Source organism: Ptychodera flava, chromosome 19 (assembly GCF_041260155.1).
Source record: "Ptychodera flava strain L36383 chromosome 19, AS_Pfla_20210202, whole genome shotgun sequence".
Lineage (NCBI taxonomy): Eukaryota > Metazoa > Hemichordata > Enteropneusta > Ptychoderidae > Ptychodera > Ptychodera flava.
Genome location: NC_091946.1, coordinates 28936155 through 28957997, shown reverse-complemented (window position 1 = coordinate 28957997; position 21843 = coordinate 28936155). Strand labels below are relative to the sequence as shown.

The 21843-nt window shown below is 40.5% G+C and overlaps 4 protein-coding genes across 4 annotated transcripts in view; 2 read left to right on the top strand and 2 right to left on the bottom strand.

Annotated features, from left to right (window-relative positions):
• LOC139119191 (uncharacterized) overlaps positions 1–18144 on the bottom strand; it is a 66529-nt gene extending 48385 nt beyond the window's left edge. Inside the window, exon 1 of the mRNA XM_070682868.1 lies at positions 17865–18144. The gene's annotated coding sequence lies outside the window, so the exon portion shown is untranslated. The remainder of the gene's footprint in view (positions 1–17864) is intronic.
• On the top strand, positions 7219–7611 carry LOC139118137 (uncharacterized protein F54H12.2-like). Its single transcript, XM_070681431.1, has one exon. It carries the CDS (start codon positions 7219–7221, stop codon positions 7609–7611), a length of 393 nt encoding a protein of 130 aa, XP_070537532.1.
• LOC139118136 (uncharacterized protein F54H12.2-like) lies at positions 7665–8129 on the top strand. The gene has a single exon (XM_070681430.1). The coding sequence runs from the start codon at positions 7665–7667 to the stop codon at positions 8127–8129; it is 465 nt and encodes a 154-aa protein (XP_070537531.1).
• LOC139118134 (activated RNA polymerase II transcriptional coactivator p15-like) lies at positions 11884–12294 on the bottom strand. Its single transcript, XM_070681429.1, has one exon. The coding sequence runs from the start codon at positions 12292–12294 to the stop codon at positions 11884–11886; it is 411 nt and encodes a 136-aa protein (XP_070537530.1).
• Positions 18145–21843: the final 3699 nt, after the last annotated feature.

The window sequence follows — 21843 nt, the reverse complement described above, 5'->3', positions numbered from 1 at the left end:
TTGACTATTCCTTTCGAATCCTTACCTAACTTGACATCTTAAACTAAAATACACTGCATGGTTAATTGCGCACAAAAATACATCAGGGTGGACCATTTGATAAGGGACGGTGTCTGGAAGATCGTGAGGTACATTATCTTTTTTATCCAATCCATTGTACATTCTTTTTCCCACTCTCCCATCTTTTCTTTTGTCAAACCTTCTCTGGCTGAATTTTTTATTGCATTTGTTTGGAATTTTTTCAAAATCTGCCAGGATTTTTTTACTGCATTTCAACACCAAATACAGTTTATCATATTCAAATGCTTACTAAATCACCACATTATATACTCTTAGTTCCAGTAGGTATAAAATTACCAAAAAAAATCTTAAAAATACAAAATGAAAGATATCCCAGTAACACTGACAGTTTAGCAAAGTTGCCCCAAAAATTCAAATTCCGGATTTCAACTTAATTTCAATATATCTTATTAACAAAAACCTAAGAACTGGTTTACTAACTATCAAAGCAATCAGACTGGTAAATTTTTAGAAACAATTTTTTTTACCAAAAATGAAAAAAATTGCCCCTAAAATACAAAATTGCAGATTTCATCCTAATTTTAAATATATCTAATTAACATAAACCCTAGAAACCTGTACACTAGATATCAAAGCTACCAGATCAGAAGTTTTAGGAGAGAAAATTTTTTGACCAAAAAAGGCAAAAATTGCCCCAAAAATAAAATTAAAATTGCCAGTTTCAACATACCTTCAATACATTATATTGAGATTAATCTTAGATACCTGTATACCAAATATCAAAGCTATCAAATCAGTAGTTTTTGGATAAAAACATTTTTTTATCAAAAATTGGGAAAATTGCCCCAAATTACAAATATGACAATATCAATACAATTTGTACAAGCATGACTGAGGTCATCCTGAGGAACATGAATATTAAGTTTCATAGCAATCAGACGAGCGATTTTAGAGAACAAGATTTTTTGACTAAAAAAGGAAAAAAATACCCTAAAAATACAAACATGCAAATTTCATCCCAATTTTTGCACACATAATTTAGAATACCTAAAGAAATCTGCATACTAAGTTTCGACCCAATCTGACCAATGCTTACTGAGTTTTAGCCATTTGCACGATTTTTCCTTTTTTCCCCTCATTTGCATATTTTTGGCACTGACATGTTCATTTGAACAAATTCACATCTCCATACCTAGGTGCATCTGTACACCAAATACTAAGATGGCAGCCATTGCGGTTCAGGAGTTTTTGTCGTGGACGGACATACATACATACATACATACATACATACACACATAAATACAGACGCCATTTTGCCACCTTATAAGAATACCTTCCATTTACATTATTACATATGCATATATGGGAGCTAAAAATGAAGAAAAAATCGAGAAACATCAATTGAGGGATGCCAACAAATGTTTGGCAAATGCTTTTCTTCATATTTTCCTCTCCCACCCCCTCTTTGTCAATCAAGCAGTTTCCAATACTTTGTAAGAAAGAAAAAAGGTATGGTAATTATAATTGTAATTCAATAGGCTTTGTTGATATCATTCAAAGAAAATTAAATTCAAGTTATCAAGTTGTATGTAAATAATTTTGGTGAAGCTGTTTTCACAATTTAATAGGATAAATTGCAAAAACAAAATTGAAATCTTCCTGATCAGTTTTGTGGCAATGGTATTCTGATCATTCTATTTGTTAGAGTTGTATAATTCATTCACTTTCAAAGTCTTGGAATGTATGTATTTGATATTTGGAGAATTTGTAAATGCAAGAAAAGAGACAAGAACTTGAAGGTACATTTTTTCCCCTTTAAATTTTAAATGTTGAAGACGACAGACCAACAGTTTGTTCAATTTTTATCTTTCAACAGAATTATCTGTAGATTCAACTTTCATCTTTGAAGGTCTTTTTGTATGTTGTATGTCAACCAACAAAATAACAAAAGAATTATGGTTAAACCTTTTTTTGTCAAGGAATGTAATAAACGCAAATCAACTTTGTTAATTTAAACAAATTCAGAGGCTGGTTTGAATTCATTTGTTGTTGTTTGTGTATAAACATTAGCTGAATGCGTAAACATATATGTATGTTTGTATTTGTGTGTTGTCTCTTCACAAGAAGCATGTGTGTCGTCTCTTCACGCAAAGGCCAAAAAGTGGGCTTTACTGCCCTGCGGCCCGCCAAGAAGATTGCTCTTGGTCAATGAGTTACATCACACTTCGTCTGGGTATAACACCCTCTACAAACACTTTGAGGCCCTCTTGCCCCTCGGGCCCTTTTTTGCCCTCCCTCTGTCAAGAAATGAGAACATCCTTAAGCTTTCCAGCATAAGTTTGTACTATTTCAGCCTAACACATATTTGGCGTGATGGGTCTCATTCTGCAAACACTCTTGAAGCTGATCATCAATAATCGGGATTTCTCCAATCCTATGTTCTTCCTGTGTTTGTGTACGCTGCCATACATCATCTATGATAAATGTTTGAAAAGGAAGCCAGTCTCATGTTATGAAAGCATTGATCTGAGTGGAGAGATTGACTGAAAGGAAATCAACCAAAAAGTCCCATCACGGTGAAGATCAAGTTGGTCAACTTGGATATACCATGCCACGAATGCGAAAGAACTGTCCTTACCCTGGTTGTCATGCAAAACATCTCGTAAGACTGGCAAATCATCTCACACAAGTGCATAATATTGAAGATAAAGTTGAAAGACACAGATTTTTAAAACTGGCCAGACAATCTGACACTCATCAATTGATGTGCCAGCTGATACAAATCGTTCGTCTACTGTCTGAACAACGTCAATCAAGTCAATCATGGATGCAAGACTACAACATCCATACACTGCTCTCATATGTGGACCCACACAGTCTGGCAAAACCAATTCGTCAAACGACTGCTGAAGGAACGGGAAACTATGATTTTCCATCTCCTGAGCGTATTGTCTGGTGCTATGGAGAATACCAACCTGCCTAAACGGAACTGGCTGCCCTTATCCCTAGCATTCATTTTGTTGAAGGCATTCCTGAAGAGTTGGATAGTACGTTTTCCCCTCACCAATCCAACTTATTGATTATTGATGATCTGATGTCAGAAACTGGAAATGACAAGAGAATTACCAATCTGTTCACCAAAGGTTCTCATCATCGTAATCTCTCTGTCATGCTTATCTTACAAAATATGTTTCATCAAGGTAGAGAGACTCGAACCATGAGTCTGAATTCACATTATCTGGTCTTGTTTAAAAATCCAAGAGACGGATCACAGATCACTCACTTAGCCAAACAGATGTACCCAGGACACACCCGTTTCATCCAAGAAGCTTTTACCGATGCCTCCCGTGAACCCTATGGTTATCTCCTCATTGACCTGAAACCCAACACACTGGAAGTCCTTCGCCTACGCACGAACATCTTTCCAGGAGAGACTGCCTTTGTGTACGTCAGGAAAACATAAAATAGACATGATGAGATGAAATTCAATCATTTCATCATGAGAAAACATGCTCATTTTCTCTCTGTGTTAGCCAAGGGCAATCCAAAGCAACAGAGGGGGATCATCGAGGGAGCCAGTAACGACTTAATCCATTGCCTCTGTGAATGTTGTTTGAACATTCTTCGGGGGAGTGTTCCATTGTCATCTGCTCAAAAGAAGAAATTGAGCAAATACAAACATCATCTTCGCACACTGTCAAATAAAAAGGTTTCTACATCAAAGAAGAAGAAGATACTTGTGCAAAAGGGTGGATTTCTCTCAGCCGTCCTAGGGCCTGTGCTGTCTGTGTTGGGAAGTCTCCTCTTTAAGTGAATTGTCACCATGCCCATGGAACATGCCAAGAAGATGGCACTTGTGCCACAGGAATTACTAGATACAATACAACTACAGCAGAATCAAACAACAAACCCCGTGACGAAGATGCTGTCCTCTCTGGATAGGGAGATGCAACAAATCTTGGAAAGAACAGACATCACTGATGATGAAAAGGCAAAACTGTACCAACAGACTCTTCAGCAGTACAGGGCTTACATTGATAAAAGGAAGGAACCTGTTCAAATCAGCATCCTCCCCTCTGAAACTTCAAGGGGTACCACTACCGCTGTGTCTTCTTCAGGGTCTCCTATAGACAAGGGCACAGAAGAGGAAGGCATAGACAAGCCAAAGTCCTTGGATAGTGTGGAGCAGGATGTGATGGAAAGTGTGCCAAAATCCCTCCGACGAAAAGCACACTTACTCCTTCAGAAAGTGAAACAGCATGACTCCGTGGATTGGAATGAGAAAGGGGAATTAATGTACGATGGTAATCCCTTACCTGGAACTCATATGGTAGACCTCATCAACGACACCTTACGTCGGAGGAAAACTTTCACTCCTAGAGGGTGGCAAAAATTTGCCAAAGTGCTGTCTGACATGAATGTACCACAAGATCTGATTGGCAACAAGGAAAGATGGAACTGGATTCAGTCTCAGCGAAAATCAAAAGGATTGTTTCAGCCAAGAGGTGATGATGAAGAAGGTGATCATGGAGTGTTTGCTGGACAATCATCCGCCAAAAAGAAAAAGATAAGGAGGGAGATACGTCCTGTCATTTCAACCGCTGCAAGACCACGGCATCGATCATCCATGACAGGGAATTGGCTCAACTTTTAAAACATCACTCGACAATTTGATGATAGTCATTCCAAAGGAGACCTCTGTCATGGAGTGTTGTCCACCTTCTCTATCCCTTGGCGATGTCCTCAAACGGGTGAGGTGCCTCTGTGCTTGCTGTTCTGGATCCATAGTCATCAAACATGAAACCTGTGACCAAATTGACGGACTTGGATCAGCACCTAAGCCAGGTGTATTACGATCCAAGTCATTCCGAAAGTTTTGGAGGAATCGATGCTGTATACCGTACTTCAAGAGAGAAAGAAATAAAGATCAGCCGTCAGAAAGTGAGAGAATGGATGCAACATCAGGACACTTACACATTACACAAACCAGTGAGGTGGAAGTTTCCAAGGGCTAGAGTAATTGTCGGTGGAATGGATCAACAGTGGCAAGCTGATCTTGCAGACGTCAGTTCACTAGCAAAATACAATTCAGGGTTCCGATACATCCTCACCTGCATTGACATTTTATCCAAGTATGCCTGGGCCATTCCCTTGAAAGACAAACGAGGGGTCACTTTGGTGGCAGCGTTTGAACAGATTTTGAAGACTGGACGAAAACCAGAAAAACTACAAACGGATCAAGGCAAAGAATTCGTAAACCACCTATTTCAGAAATTTCTGAAGAGTGAAGACATTCAATTTTTCACCACCGGAAACGAAACGAAAGCTTCTGTGGTTGAACGTTTCAATCGTATGCTGAAAACTAAAATGTGGAAGTACTTTACCAGAAACAACACCCTCAGCTACCTATCGGTGCTTCCTCAGCTAATGCAATCTTACAACAACACTTGGCATCGCAGCATTAAAAGAAAACCAGCGTCTGTCAACAAGACCAATGAAAAGAGGTGTGGGATACTCTGTACAGTGACCATGAACAGAAAACGGTGAAATTCAAATTCAGTGTGGGAGAACAAGTGAGAATCAGCAAAACTAAACGTATGTTCAAGAAAGGTTATCTGCCGCATGGAACAGAAGAAATCTTCAACTGTCGAAAAGGATCTCCAGTCGACCACCTCTTTACAAGCTGAAAGATTTTGATGAGGAGGAATTAGAAGGTACTTTCTATGAACAAGAAGCTACAAAAAGTGTCAAGAAAAATGGACGATGTCTTCAGAGTGGAAAAAAATACTCAAAACAAGAAAGAGAAAGGGCAAGACTGAATATCTGGTCAAGTGGTATGGTTGGCCATCCAAATTCAATAGTTGGGTCAGGGATCTGGCAAAACTATAAGAGGGATGACTCTGTCCGGACAGTCACAGTCTGACCCCCACTTTCATCATGGCTGAACATCCATTTTTCATGACGCTACCGAGCAATGCATCCATGGACGTTTTCCCAGACAATGCAGTGACAGGCTACACTGTGAAATTACCCAAACACATTTCTCTGCGGGGCAACTGGGAAGTGGCCTTGATGGACATACACTACCCTTTCTCTTGGTACAATGTGGTCGAGGGCAGAAACTTGCTGGCATATGAAAATTAGGATCATAGAAAAATACTTGTCAAAATACCTGCAGGTTACTACGATGATTTTGGAAGTATACTGACCACTCTGAGAGCGCAAGATTCACCCGACAACGTCCAGTTGACTTTCAACTGGTGTCTAGGAAAGTAACCGCTGATGTGAGTGACGGTACCCGCCTCTACTTTCTACCAGGTCTGGCTGAAATCATGGGATTTTATCCCAATACCATGTTGAGGCAGAAGAACAGATGCACCTTTCATGTTCAGTGTTCGAAACCTCTCTTCTCTGTTTGTTTATTGCGACCTAGTGGACGACCAGTTGGTGGGAGATACCTTTGCACCCCTGTTGAGAATAGAAGATGTGGAAGGGATTCATGGACAGATGATCAACGCACCTTCCACACGCCATACTTTCTTCCCCTGAGAAACCGCGAATTTGATACGGTAGAAGTCTACATAAGAGACGACATGGGTCAGAAAGTGCCATTTCAAGGTGGGAAAGTGATCGTGACACTAGCCTTCAGAAAACGACGCCCTACACTATTGTAGCCTGAACCATGTCGTATAGACGTAAAATCTATGAAAGCAATCCGGCCACATACAAGAAGTTTTATTTGGATCAGGAGTAAATGGAGCATCGTTCCAGGGGGCAGCCGTGCAGAGAGGATATGGCTTGGGCGGTATTTTGGGAGGCCTCTTCCGTGCAACCACACCACTGCTCAAACAAGGTGCCAAAGTCTTAGGGAGACAGATGTTGAAAATGGGGCTCAACATTGCAGGTGATGCACTCAGTGGACATAACATCAAGCACTCGGCAAAACGACGGTTAGTGGAAGCCGGGAAACAGTTGATGACAGGCATTGGTTCCAAATATTCAGTTCCCCCGGCGGCAGTATATAAACGTAAAACACCGAAACGAAGAGTCATTTCCTCCAAAGCCAAGCGAAAGAGAAGATCTCCTGACATTTTTGACTAACATGGCATTTCTTCACGAAAACTCCTGCGAGTGTACCAAGAGTGAACTAGACTTTTTCACAGTTCCTCCAACGCAGACCAGTGTGGAAGAGGGACAATGGGAAGAAGTGCATCCCTGACCCACATTGTGGAATCGGGACCCATCGAATTTGTGATTTCGGGTTCAGGGGAAGACTACATCGATCTGTCCTCAACACTCCTTCTGATCAAGGCCAAGATTACAAAAGTTGATGGTACTAACCTCGGTGAAGATGCAGCAGTGGGTCCCGTCAACTTGTGGCTCCATTCACTGTTCAGCCAGGTGGATGTACACCTCAATGGCAAAATGATATCCAACCCTTCCCCTACTTACCCCTACCGAGCGATGTTGGAGACCTTGTTGAATTATGGTGAGGAGGCCAAAGACACCCATATTGCTTCAGCCCTATTCTTCAAGGACTATCACTTGAAAATGGATGAAGTGACCCCACTAAAGAAGGTGGAGAAGTGAACAAGGGACTGAAAAACCGATATGCCTTCACGTCTGGCAGTCAAGTTGTCGATATGGTAGGACCCATCCATTCGGATCTCTTCTTTCAGCCCAAGTATCTAATGAATGGTGTCGAATTACGTCTCAAACTCAATAGAAGCAAGAATGCCTTCTCCCTTGTGAGCTCTGCAGAAAATCCAGGCTTCAAAGCTGTAGTCACCGAAGCCACACTACTGGTCAGGAAAATAAAACTCAGTCCATCGGTACAGCTGGGCCATGCAGAAGCTTTAAAGCAGGGACCGTCCAAGTATCCCATACATCGTTGTGTGATGAAGGTTCTGTCTATTCCTGGAGGCACCATGTCCTTCAACAAAGACCACATCTTTCTGGGACAGCTACCTAAACGTGTGGTCTTGGGTCTGGTGGACAACGATGCCTTCAACGGTTCATACAAGAAAAATCCTTTCAACTTCAAACATTACGGCATGACGTCGCTGGTCCTTAATGTGGGCGGAAAACAATTCCGAGCAAACCCCTGAAACTGGACTTCACCAAAGCTGGTGGTCAATCATTCATCATGGCCTACTATTCCCTGTTTACTGGAACGAATAAAATAGGCAGGGATGAAGGAATCAACATCAATCGCTATGAATACGACAATGGATACACACCGTTTGCATTTGATCTCACACCTTACTTGTCTGCCGACGGAGGACATTTGAACCTAGTCAAAGAAGGCAACCTGGGCATCAAACTGCAGTTCAGACAAGCCCTGCCAAATACTGTGAATGGCAAACTGGATAACATCATTGAAATCGACAGAGACCGCAATGTCCTCTTTCATTACTGAAGTTCATTTCTTGACTCTAGTGGATGATGGACACGTTAAAGTTGAAAGAGATCTTGAATACAGACTGATACACTGCATCATCTTTTGGCGGGGTTAAAAACCATCAGACCGACTGCCTAAGACCAGACTAAAGTCCTACCCTGCTGCCTTTGTGGCCAATGTGGACCCAAGTACTCAACCAGGGAAACACTGGGTGGCTTTCTACTTTGCCGATAGCGACCAAGGGGAACATTTCGATTCGTACGGGCGTCCACCTAACAGGACACCTTTCAAGGCATTCCTGAACAGGAACTCTCTCGACTGGATCTATAACAGAAACATAGGGCCAAAGTCCCTGAAGCTACTATAGACATGGATACAAAATTAAGTATTATCTGACTGTATGAAATTATCTCACTAAAGGTCATCCTAGGGACTTGTAAACCAAATATTAAAGCTGTCTGACCAGCGGTTTTGAAAAAACAAGCGACTCTCAACAGTGACAGAGCTATGCTGTGTTATGTAGAGAATAACCTTTTGTGACACATGTATTGATGAAGAAGGTGGATATCTTTGATAGCTCATTTCAGGATGGCCTGACCAAAAATGGAAAAAAAAATTCCGTAAAAATACAGATTTGCATATTTCATCACAATTTTAACAAATCTACATTGGGTTATCCCTAGGGACCTGTATACCAAATAACAAAGCTGTCTGACCAGTGGTTATGAAGAAGAAGATTTTTTACCAAAAACGCCTTTTTTGGCGCTAATTTGCATATTTTCAACAATATCAAAAAATTAATAAAAATAGTTTCTCAAAATCATATATTTTATCCACATAACAAATATCAAATCAGTAAGTACTGCAGTTCTCAAGATATTTGAGTGGACGGACGCCTCACAAACGGACATACACAGCAAAGACTTGTTTATAAATAGATAGATCTAGTATGGATAATCACATAGTGGTAGCATACGTGTACATGCATTACATACTGTATGTATACATACATACATACATACATACATACATACAGACTGACGGTGGACGCCGGACGGATACCCATCCCAACAGCTTATAGACTATATTAGTCTATAGTAGCTAATAAATGAGAATTAATTACATTCTAATTAAAGTAAACAAGACTTGCTTAAATCAAGATTTACGTCATAAAAAACAGCATATCTGTCAGGTTATAAAGAATCTTAAGCTGGTTATCTTTATCAGTATTTCAATCCTACTAACCAAGCACATTTTAACTTTCAAATTTACATTCTAAGTAAGTTCTGTTGAATAAGTTGAGACTGTACGTACTCAGAGAAAGCACACTGAAGAGACAAATTTTTGAAACTTAAGAAGTTCAAGGTCATCAAAAGCATCATGTAACACTTTCATTGCACTGTTTACACAGATTGCATAATTGCTATAAATAGCACATGAGGAATCTTACAGCCCAGCTTTACCATAAAAACCCTATCACTTTGACCACTCTTTTAATTGACCACTCTATTTTTTTCCTCAAAAAGTAATTTTATTTTATCCTTACCAAGTCAACCATAAATGGAAATTAGAACTTTCTCTATCTCTATTTATTTGACCACCCCATCATGACAAACTATTATGAGCAATTTCTTTTAGATAACATACAGGGCACAACAAATGATGGTTCAGAATATGTCAAAGTTGGGATTCAGGAAAGTTGCCTTTACAGGTTTTAATCCTCCAAGATGGTAAGTATTTCACTATAAACTGTCAAAAAAAGTTGAACTTTCTGATAATTCTACACTAAAATTATTTTGGCTTTGATGATTTCCTAATTAATTCAATTATTTAAAATCATATTAATTATTTTTTTCTGGGTGAATTGATAGGGTTTATACAGTACAAGAATTACATACAATGTAAGTCAAATTTTGACCAAAAATGACAAAAAAAATTCCTTAAAAATACAGATTTGCATATTTCCTCACAATTTGAACAAATCTAAGTTGGGTTATCCGTAGGGACCTGTATACCAAATAACAAAGCTGTCTGACCAGCGGTTATGAAGAAGAAGATTTTTTACCAAAAACGCCTTTTTTGGCATTAATTTGCCTATTTTCAACAATATCAAAAAAATTAAAAAAATTGGTTTCTCAAAATCATATTTTTCATCTACACAACAAATATCAAATCAGTAAGTACTGCGGTTCTCAAGATATTTGAGTGGACGGACGCCTCACAAACGGACATACATACATACATACATACATACATACAGACTGACGACGGACGCCGGACGGATACCCATCCCAATAGCTTCTATAGACTATAGTCTATAGTAGCTAAAAAGGCTCCAGGACCTCTTTCTTCAGTGTGTGGACAATACGTCCTTTACTATCTGCTACATCGTTGCCGGGATGTCCATGTCGAACATTGTGAAGCATTTTACTGAGGACTGGACTTTTAATGACTTTCTCGTGAATGATTTCATTGAAAAATTGACTGGTGTTGATTTTGACATTTATGATGTTAACTTTTTACAGACTCGTTTGACTTAGAAGTCATATTCATTACATTGTTACTAGTTCTTGTGTTGGCTTTCCTGTTGGTGTTCAATAAATTTTCAAACTTGTTCAATTGAAAATACCAAGCATCTGCGTCCGATTTTTTTTTTCTCAGAGATGAGGGGCCATAAAGGGGGAAGGGGGAAGGGGGGGGGGAGCAATTAAACATACTCATTCATCAAAACAATCATACAAAGAGTATAGACGGACAAGTTATTGATTTTCATTTTAAACAATAACAGTAAATTTTATTTTCTCAAAGTTAACAAAATTTAACAAGACAAAAACATGAAATACAACACCTTTTTTATTGCAGGTGTCTCTCAATGTCCTTGGCAAACTTGTAATGTCCAAAGAAAAACACATTTATATAAAGTGATGGAAATCGAAGTGATTCTTTGCTTGCAGAACCAAATTCGAACAAACTGCCGTAATCATTTCATTGCACAAAACCATTTCATATATAGACAGACTGTCCGATACAGCTTCAAAACATCCTTCAGAGTCTTCACTCCAGCGATAGTACAGTAACTCCTAGAGATCATCAAAATCGAGTAATCCGAGTGGAACATTATGATCCAGGGTAATGTAACACAGTTCAGCCATTGCGAGAATAGATTTCTGCACAGCCAGCATGTTGACTTGTTTGGCAGCATCAGTAAAGTATTTGATGATCGCTTCCCATTGACCTGCAGGGGCATTGCCATAGTACAGGCACTCATGGTCTCTCTGAGATGGGTAATCTTCCTTGCATCCCTCACAGTTTTGATTGATGATGGCATTGACTTCGTCCAGAATGAGCTTGGCGTAGACATATTTGGCCACTCTCCTTGCCACTTGCCTGTCCAAGTCATTTGGCATATCGCTGAAGGAAGGCTCTGAAAAAAGGACGAAGACGGGTCTGTGAGTTCCAAGTCAATTGCATGTCAGTGTCTTGGCAGCATCATCAATACTCTGCATGATACATTTCAGCCGATTCCACTGATCCAAATTCAAATTGATTCCCTTCTTTGTCGGTATCAGTTCTCTAGTGTTGGGTTTCTTGAAGAATTCACTTGTTCCAACGTACACATTTCCCTTGTACATCTGCACACTCACAATCCGAGCTGACATCTCTGTGTCACGCAGAAGAAATCTGAATTGTCTCTCACGTGCTTGACTAGTTGTGCCAGGCTTGGAAGGTTGAGGGACCAAAGCAGCAACTGATGACTGACTGGACTGAGTCTGATCAGGCATGGGCACTTCCTGAGTAGGCTCTGGCAAGTCGGGGCTCTTCCTTCCAGGAACATCAGCAAACCTCTCATCTTGGTCAGACACTGTTGGCATTGTCCAGACGCTGGTGTTAGTCTTTACATTAAAGTAATACGGACGTTCAGCCTTCACTGAATAACACTTGCGTCATCCCTCTTCCAGTAGTCTTGGTGATAGTATAGGAGTAGCCATAGCTTGAATAGTTGAGCTGTTGTTGTTGTTTGGATGAATACCTGAGCAGAATTGGCCCTCAACTGGCCCTCTTGCTACTTATATACTCTTGTTTTGCATATATTAACCAGTTAACCAATCAGGAAAGGGTATGGCCATCCCAATATCCTTTGCGGTATTTAAACGGACCAATGAGAGGGACTCGCTAATTTCATTTTGCATACTAGGGGGTCTTTTCTAAGGTCATGACCTCCATATAAACCCCTAGAAGCATGACAGTTCTCAACTCTCGCGCTAAATCTCGCGAGATGTGGACTATACCACAGCCATTACTACTGATGTTGCGCGTGATGTTGACTTCATGGTATAGTTTATAAATGAAACCTGTTCACACAAATATTTTGATATTTATGCGCAAGGCGTAACAAAGTAAACCCTCAAAAATTAAGGTTTTTCGTAAGCATTAGTGAAATTCTGGGCATGAAATTCTGGCGGGGAACGCCAAAAACGTTTTTTTTTTGCTCAAGCTGAGAGCTCGCACGTATGCCAGCCGTGTATATCGACAATTATACCACGGTTCTTTTTGCGTCTCGACCAATCTGATCGCTGTATTCGTGCCATTAATATACTGGTATGATATAAGACCCAATATCGCCTGTTTTTGCGTCGTATCAACATTCCTGCCATTTGTGCTGCATCAGACACTCGACTTCGCCTCGTCTCCGACACAGCACAAATAAAATTCATGCTGGTGCAACACAAGAACAGGCACTATTTTGGTAATAATCTGTAAGAATGCACCTCGGGGACAGATATTCGGACTCTTAAACGTTTACAATATTTTTTTGGCATACCACTTGTTGGGGGTTCATTTTGAAGCTTACGGAGTAAATAAAGTTTTCAGCGGCTCAGGTTTTGTTTTTTTTTTGAAAATCGGGTATCCCCCAAGAGAGATAACAAGGGATGACGGCCATTTTGAACTTCAAATATAGGTAAATAATGGATGATTTGTTTCTGTAGAGCAAGAATTTGTCGCAATTGAATTTTTTGCAAGACCACAGACTAGATGTTCCCTCCATCCCGTAAAAGTAACATAACTCCGATTTCTTCCGCCATTGCGTCGCCCTATTTTGTACTACGATGTGGTGTACAACACTGGCCAGTAGGTACTCAACGGCCTTCAAATCTGCAGGGCTGATTCTGCTGGTGTTCAGCGTACTCGGAAGGTTATATCGGATTGGTGAATTGTCAATATTCACAGCAACTTGGGAGTTTCTTTGTATTATTTAATTATAACGGGAAGATTAAAGCCCCAGTATTTGTAACTTTCAACAATTTTATTTCATATTTTTGATTAAAATGACATCCTCAGTATGTGAAAGTACACCATTATTAATACTGAATCGCATGGTTTGCATGCCCAGCCCGCCTCACGATTAACAGTAAAAGGAGTGAAAAATGACTTCTTGTCCGGATCAGAAGTCAGGCTTTGTTGACACACGAAACGAAACGTAATCACACCACCGCGCATGCTCAACCACATCTACGCAAGTTTTACTGTGGCGTCCATAGAAACTTACGCTCTTCGAAAAGGTCTGGTCCATCGAAACTGGAGACTCAACTAAAAACGCGCGAAAGTTGGGTGAAATACCGGAAAGATATAAATATGTAAGTGTTTACAGATTGTTCCTACTATAATGAGCCGTGCAAACAAACGTCTTGAACAGCTAAACTAACGACGGAGGCAGTCGATTGCAAGCTTCATGCAAGGCATTGCACGTTGTGACCGACGGTACGGAGATCAAGTTTGCTGAATGCATTGAGAGAGAATCAGGAGAAAAACATATATGAATAAAAATTCAACACTTCACCATTGTAATCATTGAACTAGTCGTTTCTTCCATTATGGAGTATAATGAAAATTTCGTTGAAAATAAATGACGGGACTGATTCTGCTCCGTCTACTCAAACGAAGGTTTGTGTACGGCCAGGCTACGCTGCGCGCTGCAGGCAACACAGCCTATCAACTTCGCATATCGTTGCCGTAATTGAAAACGCTCAGAAAGGAAAAATTATATCTTGAATGCAGTACAAAAGTCTTACTTATTAAATTTAAAAGTATTTCCAAACAATATCGAACGTAACGGGCATCTAATCCTCACAAGGACTACAGTGGTACAATTATCGGCTAGCTGCGATGCGATGGAGCTCCATAGCTCCAGGCATGGTAGAAGTTTGAACACAAGAGATCCCGGCCTCACTGCAAAGTCGTCCCCTGCGCACCCGGCCCGACAGCAAACTAACCTCTTGGTTTGATTCTGTTGTTTACATATTTTTGTATAAAATTCATGATACATATATCTGACTTTCACAACTGTATAATTTGCTTAGGACTGTGATTTTGGCTGTAGTCTACAGACGATCGGAGGGAGCGAAGGCAGGCCCCAAATTTGCATGGACAATGCCCGGGACAATTATACACGCAGCTCGATGAGAAAGTCATTCACATATGATCAATACAAAACTTTTAACATCACTGGTTCTGAAAATTTATGATCAATGGTTCTGACCTACGGATTTTACACTGTGGCGGTGGTTTTTTTTTTTTGCGTTTGGCCGGCTACTAGTCCTGTAAGACTGTACTACATGGAGGTAGTAGACTGTACAAGTGCAGCGGGGCCGGGCCGAGATTGGCGTGGGGCCTGCAGCAAGGTAAAGTTGACAGCGTCCATTGCAGAATGCCCGCGTGTTAGTAGAGTTGACTTTTCAGATCCTCAGATTCAGATCCCCAGATCCTCAGATTCAGATCCTCAGATCTCAGACCTCAGATCCTATAACTTCAGACGCAGATTCATAATTAAAATTTCACAATTTTCAAATTTTGATGTAATATACTAATAAATAAAACATAATTTAGATTTGAAAAGGCTTTAGAAATTATTTTATTCTATCTTGAATCTTGAACTTGAAAACTTCGATCTCAGAATCAGAACGTCATCTGTCGAAGACAGGGTGCGCAATGATTCCACTTCTTATATCATCACGTGAACGTTCCCTCAATAGTCAATACAGACACAGAGATAAAACACACCCACGCGCGATCGAACGATCAAGACCGCGACGATCATGTAAATGCTGGCTATCGACAGTCCGTATTTTACCATCGTTCATATATTTATGGCGAGGGAATATAAGCTTAACTAATCCATGTTGGAGGCCAGTGAGCCGGGCTAAATCAGAATTCAGGGGTCGGAAGAAGCAAGTTAGCTAATCTGTAATTATAGACCCGTGTTCGTTGAAACTTGTTGAGCGAAATCGTTTATGTAGACTTTTTTTGTTTACATAACTGCCTTGTACATGTCATATTCAAATTATTATTTTAAATATTGCAATCATACTGTTAATGCGGGTATTGTAAAAGGCTTGTAAATTTGAATCTGCATCTGAAGTTATAGGATCTGAAGTCTGAGATCTGAGGATCTGAATCTGAGGACTGAGGATCTGAATCTGAGGATCTGAAAAGTCAACTCTACCCCCGCGTGTTCGCCTTTCGCGTTCGGGAGGAAATTTACCGCTGTATTCAGAATGCCTTTTTACCAGTATAAAACCTCAAAAACTGATGCATCAAAAGCCAAGAGTCTGTCAATTTCTTAGCAGTAGCTCCATTGTTTTTTTCTAAATTTTCGCTGAGATATCAGCCGTGTGTATACTGGTCCCGATCGTTCTGACTAGGGGCGTTCACAGCTGTTTAGGGAGACGTCATTATTTACCACCTGGGTGTCGGAGGAAACTCTGAAATTTTGAGTCACACCCCAGCCAACCACGATGACTTTGAGTAACCCCCCTCTCTAACAGAAATTTTGGCTTACCTGAGCCCATGTAACAATATGTAGATATAAAAGCTCACCTAATAACCAGTCTCCAACCATATAGTATTGTTAAATTTTGGATGGGTAGCATGTCATTATGGTATGGTTAAATGTCCAAATGGTTGTTGAACTCAAGTCAATTAAAATATACATTTCTATGATAATATAAAGGATGAATTCACAACAGTTCAGTTTTGTCCTAGATCCTGTGCACTTATAATGATATCTGTCGAGAACATTTCTCCATGACCCAGCCTCTCCTTCCACCTCTGGTAACGACTGTAGAAAACTATACTGTGTGACATCATCATCACCACTGTCGATCGTCATCTTTACTGTCGCTGGTGCCATTGAGTACATGAACAACGATATCATTCTCATCGTCACTATCTTCTCTAAGACTTTCATAATAAGTATTGCTAGTAGTAGCAGCTACTTGTAGTTTTTTGCCTTGCTTCATCTAGTTGATATTTATTGTTCTGTTAGAGTATTTATTTTCTTTTTATTTAACATGTATCAGAGTAAAATATATTATCAACTAATCATTATGTCATTTAGCACAGAGTAAGACAAAGAAAAAACATTTTGAGCACCCCCTTATTAGCTTTAAATTTTAGATGACCCCCAGGTCGTAAATACTGACGGTTCCCTTACTTGCTGCCAAAGGCCATCGCGTTCACTGCATTCGACAGCATACCATACAATGATACATTGCCAAACTATGTTGCTTCGATTTCGCAATCACCTTGCCGCTAAAGCAACAATCAGCTGAAATTTATTACTTCAAGTTACTCAATTTTGATAGCTATTTGCCTACAGAAGTGAGCCAAGTGTATATAGTGTCGTCTTGATTTTACATCGGTATCGGGAGTGACCGACTGCAGGTACCAGGGCGCGCATCAGTGCACTGCCGACTGCAGTTTGAATAATCCGTAAGCTATATAACGCACACGGTACCAGAATAGAATGTCAGCCTCTTCTGCCAAAGATCTGTATCCTCTGAAACACAGTAGCAGGACGTAATTGAACAGAGAAGAACAAAATAAAACCATTCGCAGGTCATTCAGCCGGCGACCATGGGCGATTACCCAGACGGTGTGGCGTGCATGGCATGGCCCCTGGAATGTTGCAGTCTCAATGATGTCATCAGTATCGGCATTTCGGTCACGTGCACAGCCTACAAGTTGTCAACAAACCAGCGCGGCAATACAACTCGATCGGGCAATATTTAGCGTTTGTATGTCATAAAGGAGCACAAATTTGGCTTATTTCTTTACTGAACAACATTACATGATGGCTGTAAGAGAATAAGATGTAATTTCGAACGTAAAAAAGGTTAAAGTTACAAATACTGGGGCTTTAAGCCGCCTAATTGTATATATCAGCTTCTGAGACGCTGTACCAGTGTACCTCAGCAGAATCTGCACCAGAAGACTCCCTGATAGACAATGACATACTAGTAGTTCGTCAAGCACGATTCAGATAATACACTGAAATGGACACATTTACCGAGCGAATACCAAAGCCCCCTGTCGCAATGTTCAGCCAAGCGCTCAAAAGTCTCTGTAGAATGCACCATTTACGGTGTCAATACGGCAAGACAACCTATCTCCGCATTCAGGTGGTGACTCATTTAGGCCTACCTCATCGGTTTTTCATCGCCGTGTTTGCACTCTTTCTTGACTGTCGACTACCCATGGTCATGCTATCGGTTAGACTTGCTGAACGTATGATCGAGAAAAAGAGTGTCGTCAGCTTAAATCGGTATGTGGTAGAGTTGACTTTTTAGATCCTCAGATCTCAGACCTCAGATCCTATAACTTCAGACGCAGATTCGGAATTAAAATTTCACAATTTTCAAAGTTTGATGTAAGATACTGATAAATAAAATATAATTTAGATTTGAAAAGGCTTTAGAAATTGTTTTATTTCTATCTTGTATCTTGAACTTAAAAACTTCGATCTCAGAATCAGAACGTCATCAGTCGAAGACAGGGTGCGCAATGGCTATTGACAAAGGTTGAGACGACCCAAACTAGCCAAAATTAGCCAAACCACCATAAACCACCATAAACGACCCATATCATCAAGTAAACGACCTAAAATAAGCACAGGGATGAAATATGTCTCAGATTTCTGGAGAAACCGCCCCAAAAACGGCGAAAACCAGCCGGCATTTTCGATCATTGCAAATCCTATACATGCCATCAACGAGTTAAGGGGTTCGGTTTGTTTCTTCAATAGCAACGTAAAGTGTAGCACAGGGAATTTCCCGTTGTCGTGTTTAGTGGCTTACCAAGGAATGAGATCAAAGTTTTTAGTTTATTACATTTTTACAGCTCATTCACATTTTTTTTGATACCAACATTAATTTATTTGAATAAATTCTACAAACCAAATATTAAGATAACATGTGCCGTGGCCCTGGTTCCATACATGTACATACACATACCTGCATATATGTGCATGCATGCATGCATGCACACAAACATATATATGCGTGCATGCAGGTTACCATGGAAAGTTGAAGATCTAGCAAATAACAGATTAAGTGGGTGGTCGCTTTAAAAAAACAGCGCCCTCACATGGCCATATTGATACAAGGGCATATTACAGGAAACATGCATGTCTACATTTATATGTGGAGATCCGACACACACACATACATACATACATACATACATACATACATACATACATACATACATACATACACATATACATGCATGCATGCATATACACACACATACATACATACATACATACATACATACATACATACATACACTACATACATACATACATATACATACATACATACATACATAGGCAGGCTGACAGATAATGAATGTAGACTCGGACTCAACTTTCAACTGCATAAGGTTTTAATTTCAAAAGTTTGAAGCTTTAATTTTTTTCACAAACAAGTCATCATCAATAATACAGCTGCATCCACCTGATAGAGGTGTTTGAATTATCATGGTGACTGAATAACACATGTAGTAGACTTGTGCTTCAAAATACATGAAACAATATTCTTCATTCACTTGGCTGGATGTACTCAAAGTGGATCCATTTTTCAATTACACATATTACCCACAGCAGACATGGCATTAAATGGCAAGATAGAACTGCTTTGAAAAAGCGCCCTCCTTCGGTGAGCCCAGTTACGATGCTGAAGTTATTTTCGTTTTCAGTTGTGTCATCGAAATGAGCCCCACAACTTGGTAATTGATAGTACCAACAACATGGCTGCCCGCAATTCTGTCGACGGTTTCTCCAAAGGTGGAGTTTTATTGTATCCCTGAATACCTAGAATGTTTGTTTTAGGTCGTTTACTTGATGATATGGGTCGTTTTTGGTGGTTTATGCTGGTTTGGCTAATTTTGGCTAGTTTGGGTCGTCTCAACCTTTGTCAATAGCCGTGCGCAATGACTCCACTTGTTATGTCATCACGTAAACGTTCCCTCATAGAGACAAACACACCCGCGATCGAACGATCAAGATCGCGAAGATCATGTAAATGCTGGCTATCGACAGTCCGTATTTTACCATCGTTCGTAATATTGATGGCGAGGGAATATCGGACATCATGGAGACATCTAGGTCCGTGTAATCGAGAAAAAGGGGTACTTTTTCAGATCACCCTCCGAGAATAGGTCTGGTTCTTCTCCCAAGACGCTTTCTCACGAGAGAGAGAGAGAGAGAGAGAGAGAGAGTAAAATCCAGCGGCGGTCCCCCCAGATCCAGAACCGTCCCGGGAGAACCGTACATTACATCGTGAAGGTGATTGTAACTACGTGCCCACCCCTCAAATCAGTTCGATTAAATTTAGTATGTTCTGGCTGTTTAGAAATCCAGTGACCGTCCCTGTGATGGTAAACTTTGTTTCTTGTGTTTATGAATTGATACGCTGCATTACGGGGGGGGGGGGGGGGGGAAAATACAGTGGAATTTGATTGCAAGTCCGGTTTGCTTTGCAGGGCTCGACAAGTTTACGCGTTGCTATATCAATATCATGAGAAAAGTAAACTTTTACAACAAATAGAGTCTTTGGTGTTAGATTACAGCGCGCGGCGGACGTTTCCCAGACACTGTCTGGTCTGGTCTACAATGACGACATTCGTTTATAATAATAATAATAATAATGGGTTCTTATATAGCGCACATATCACAAGTACATGTGATCAAGGCGCTTTTACAATTATTATAACCCCTGGTCACTCGATCTAATATGATACCACTCAACTCCCTGGGGAGCAAACAACAGCTCACATGTGCAGCCAATAAGCGCAGCAGAGCTAAACACACACATTACAACCACTGTCCTACCAGGTACCTATCACTCCTGGGTGGGGAGAAGCCATGAGGAATAATTTATATAATCCCCCCGTATTCCGAACGAGTGTGGCTGCGTCGCGGACTCGTGATTCCCCGTGTAGCGGCCGTATCCCCCTCGCCTACGGCTCGGAGGGATACGGCCGCTACACGGGGAATCACTCGTCAGCGACGCAGCCACACTCGTTCGGAATACGGGGGGATTATATATTTATCACATGCATAGACCCAGTTTTCCGTGAATAAACCTTCCAGGAATGATAATTACTGGGAAAAAACGAGAGGGAGTATTTTACAAGAATTCATACGCTTGTGTTATGCGGTCGTGGCTGGGTCACAGCTGACTTGACTGCGGTCAGCTCAACATGTCGGGGCTGCTCCTATGGATAATTAGCGTCTCTCGTAGGGCTTTTTCTGTGCGAATCAAGCGGAAATAGGAAAGACTATGGATTTTTTAATGCAAGGTATTTATTTGGTACTTACTATAACATCAATTTTAGTGAAAATTCATTCATAAAATTATTGGACGTACAAGCGGGACGTCGCGACACTCAGCCGCGGCTGGCGAGAACGGGTTATTTTGTCAATATTCGAACATCATTCAAATAATTCTGCTTTGCAAAGTTTGTATGAAATTTTCAAAATTAACAATTATTATGTTTTACGAAATTGTCAATTGTATGTTTAATATTTTACGAATAAAGTGAGCTTGTTTAAATATAATGAAGAACAGTGTTCGGCTCTGACTCAATCGGTAAGACAACATACAAGCAACAAGTCTTTCTTAGCTCAGACGAGAGACGACGGAAGTTCAACAACACGGTACAATACAACGTGGTGCGCAACATGCATAGACAAAGCAATAGCTTGCACCTTTAAGTGCACTGATAACATTGTGAACTCGTCGCTCTTGAAAAATATAGCGTTTCTTCTGATGAGTCTCAAGTCCGGAGTATCGTCATTGCTGTCAGAAATAATGTACACTCGCTTCATCGGCTCGCCCCGGGGGCTCGACTGGTTGACTGCCGCGGCAGCATTGATCGTGATGTTGAACTTGAAACCCGTCCATGTTGCTTCAGAAAACATTCTTACTGCGTAGGGGATGATTGGTACGTGTCTTGGGTTTATCGGCTATGCTTATTATGTTGTTTGATTGACATCGAGAAGGGCAATTTGACGAGGTAGACAACACAAAATGCCGGTAACATACCGTTAAAATGTCAGTGGTGTAGAAATCAAGCGTTTC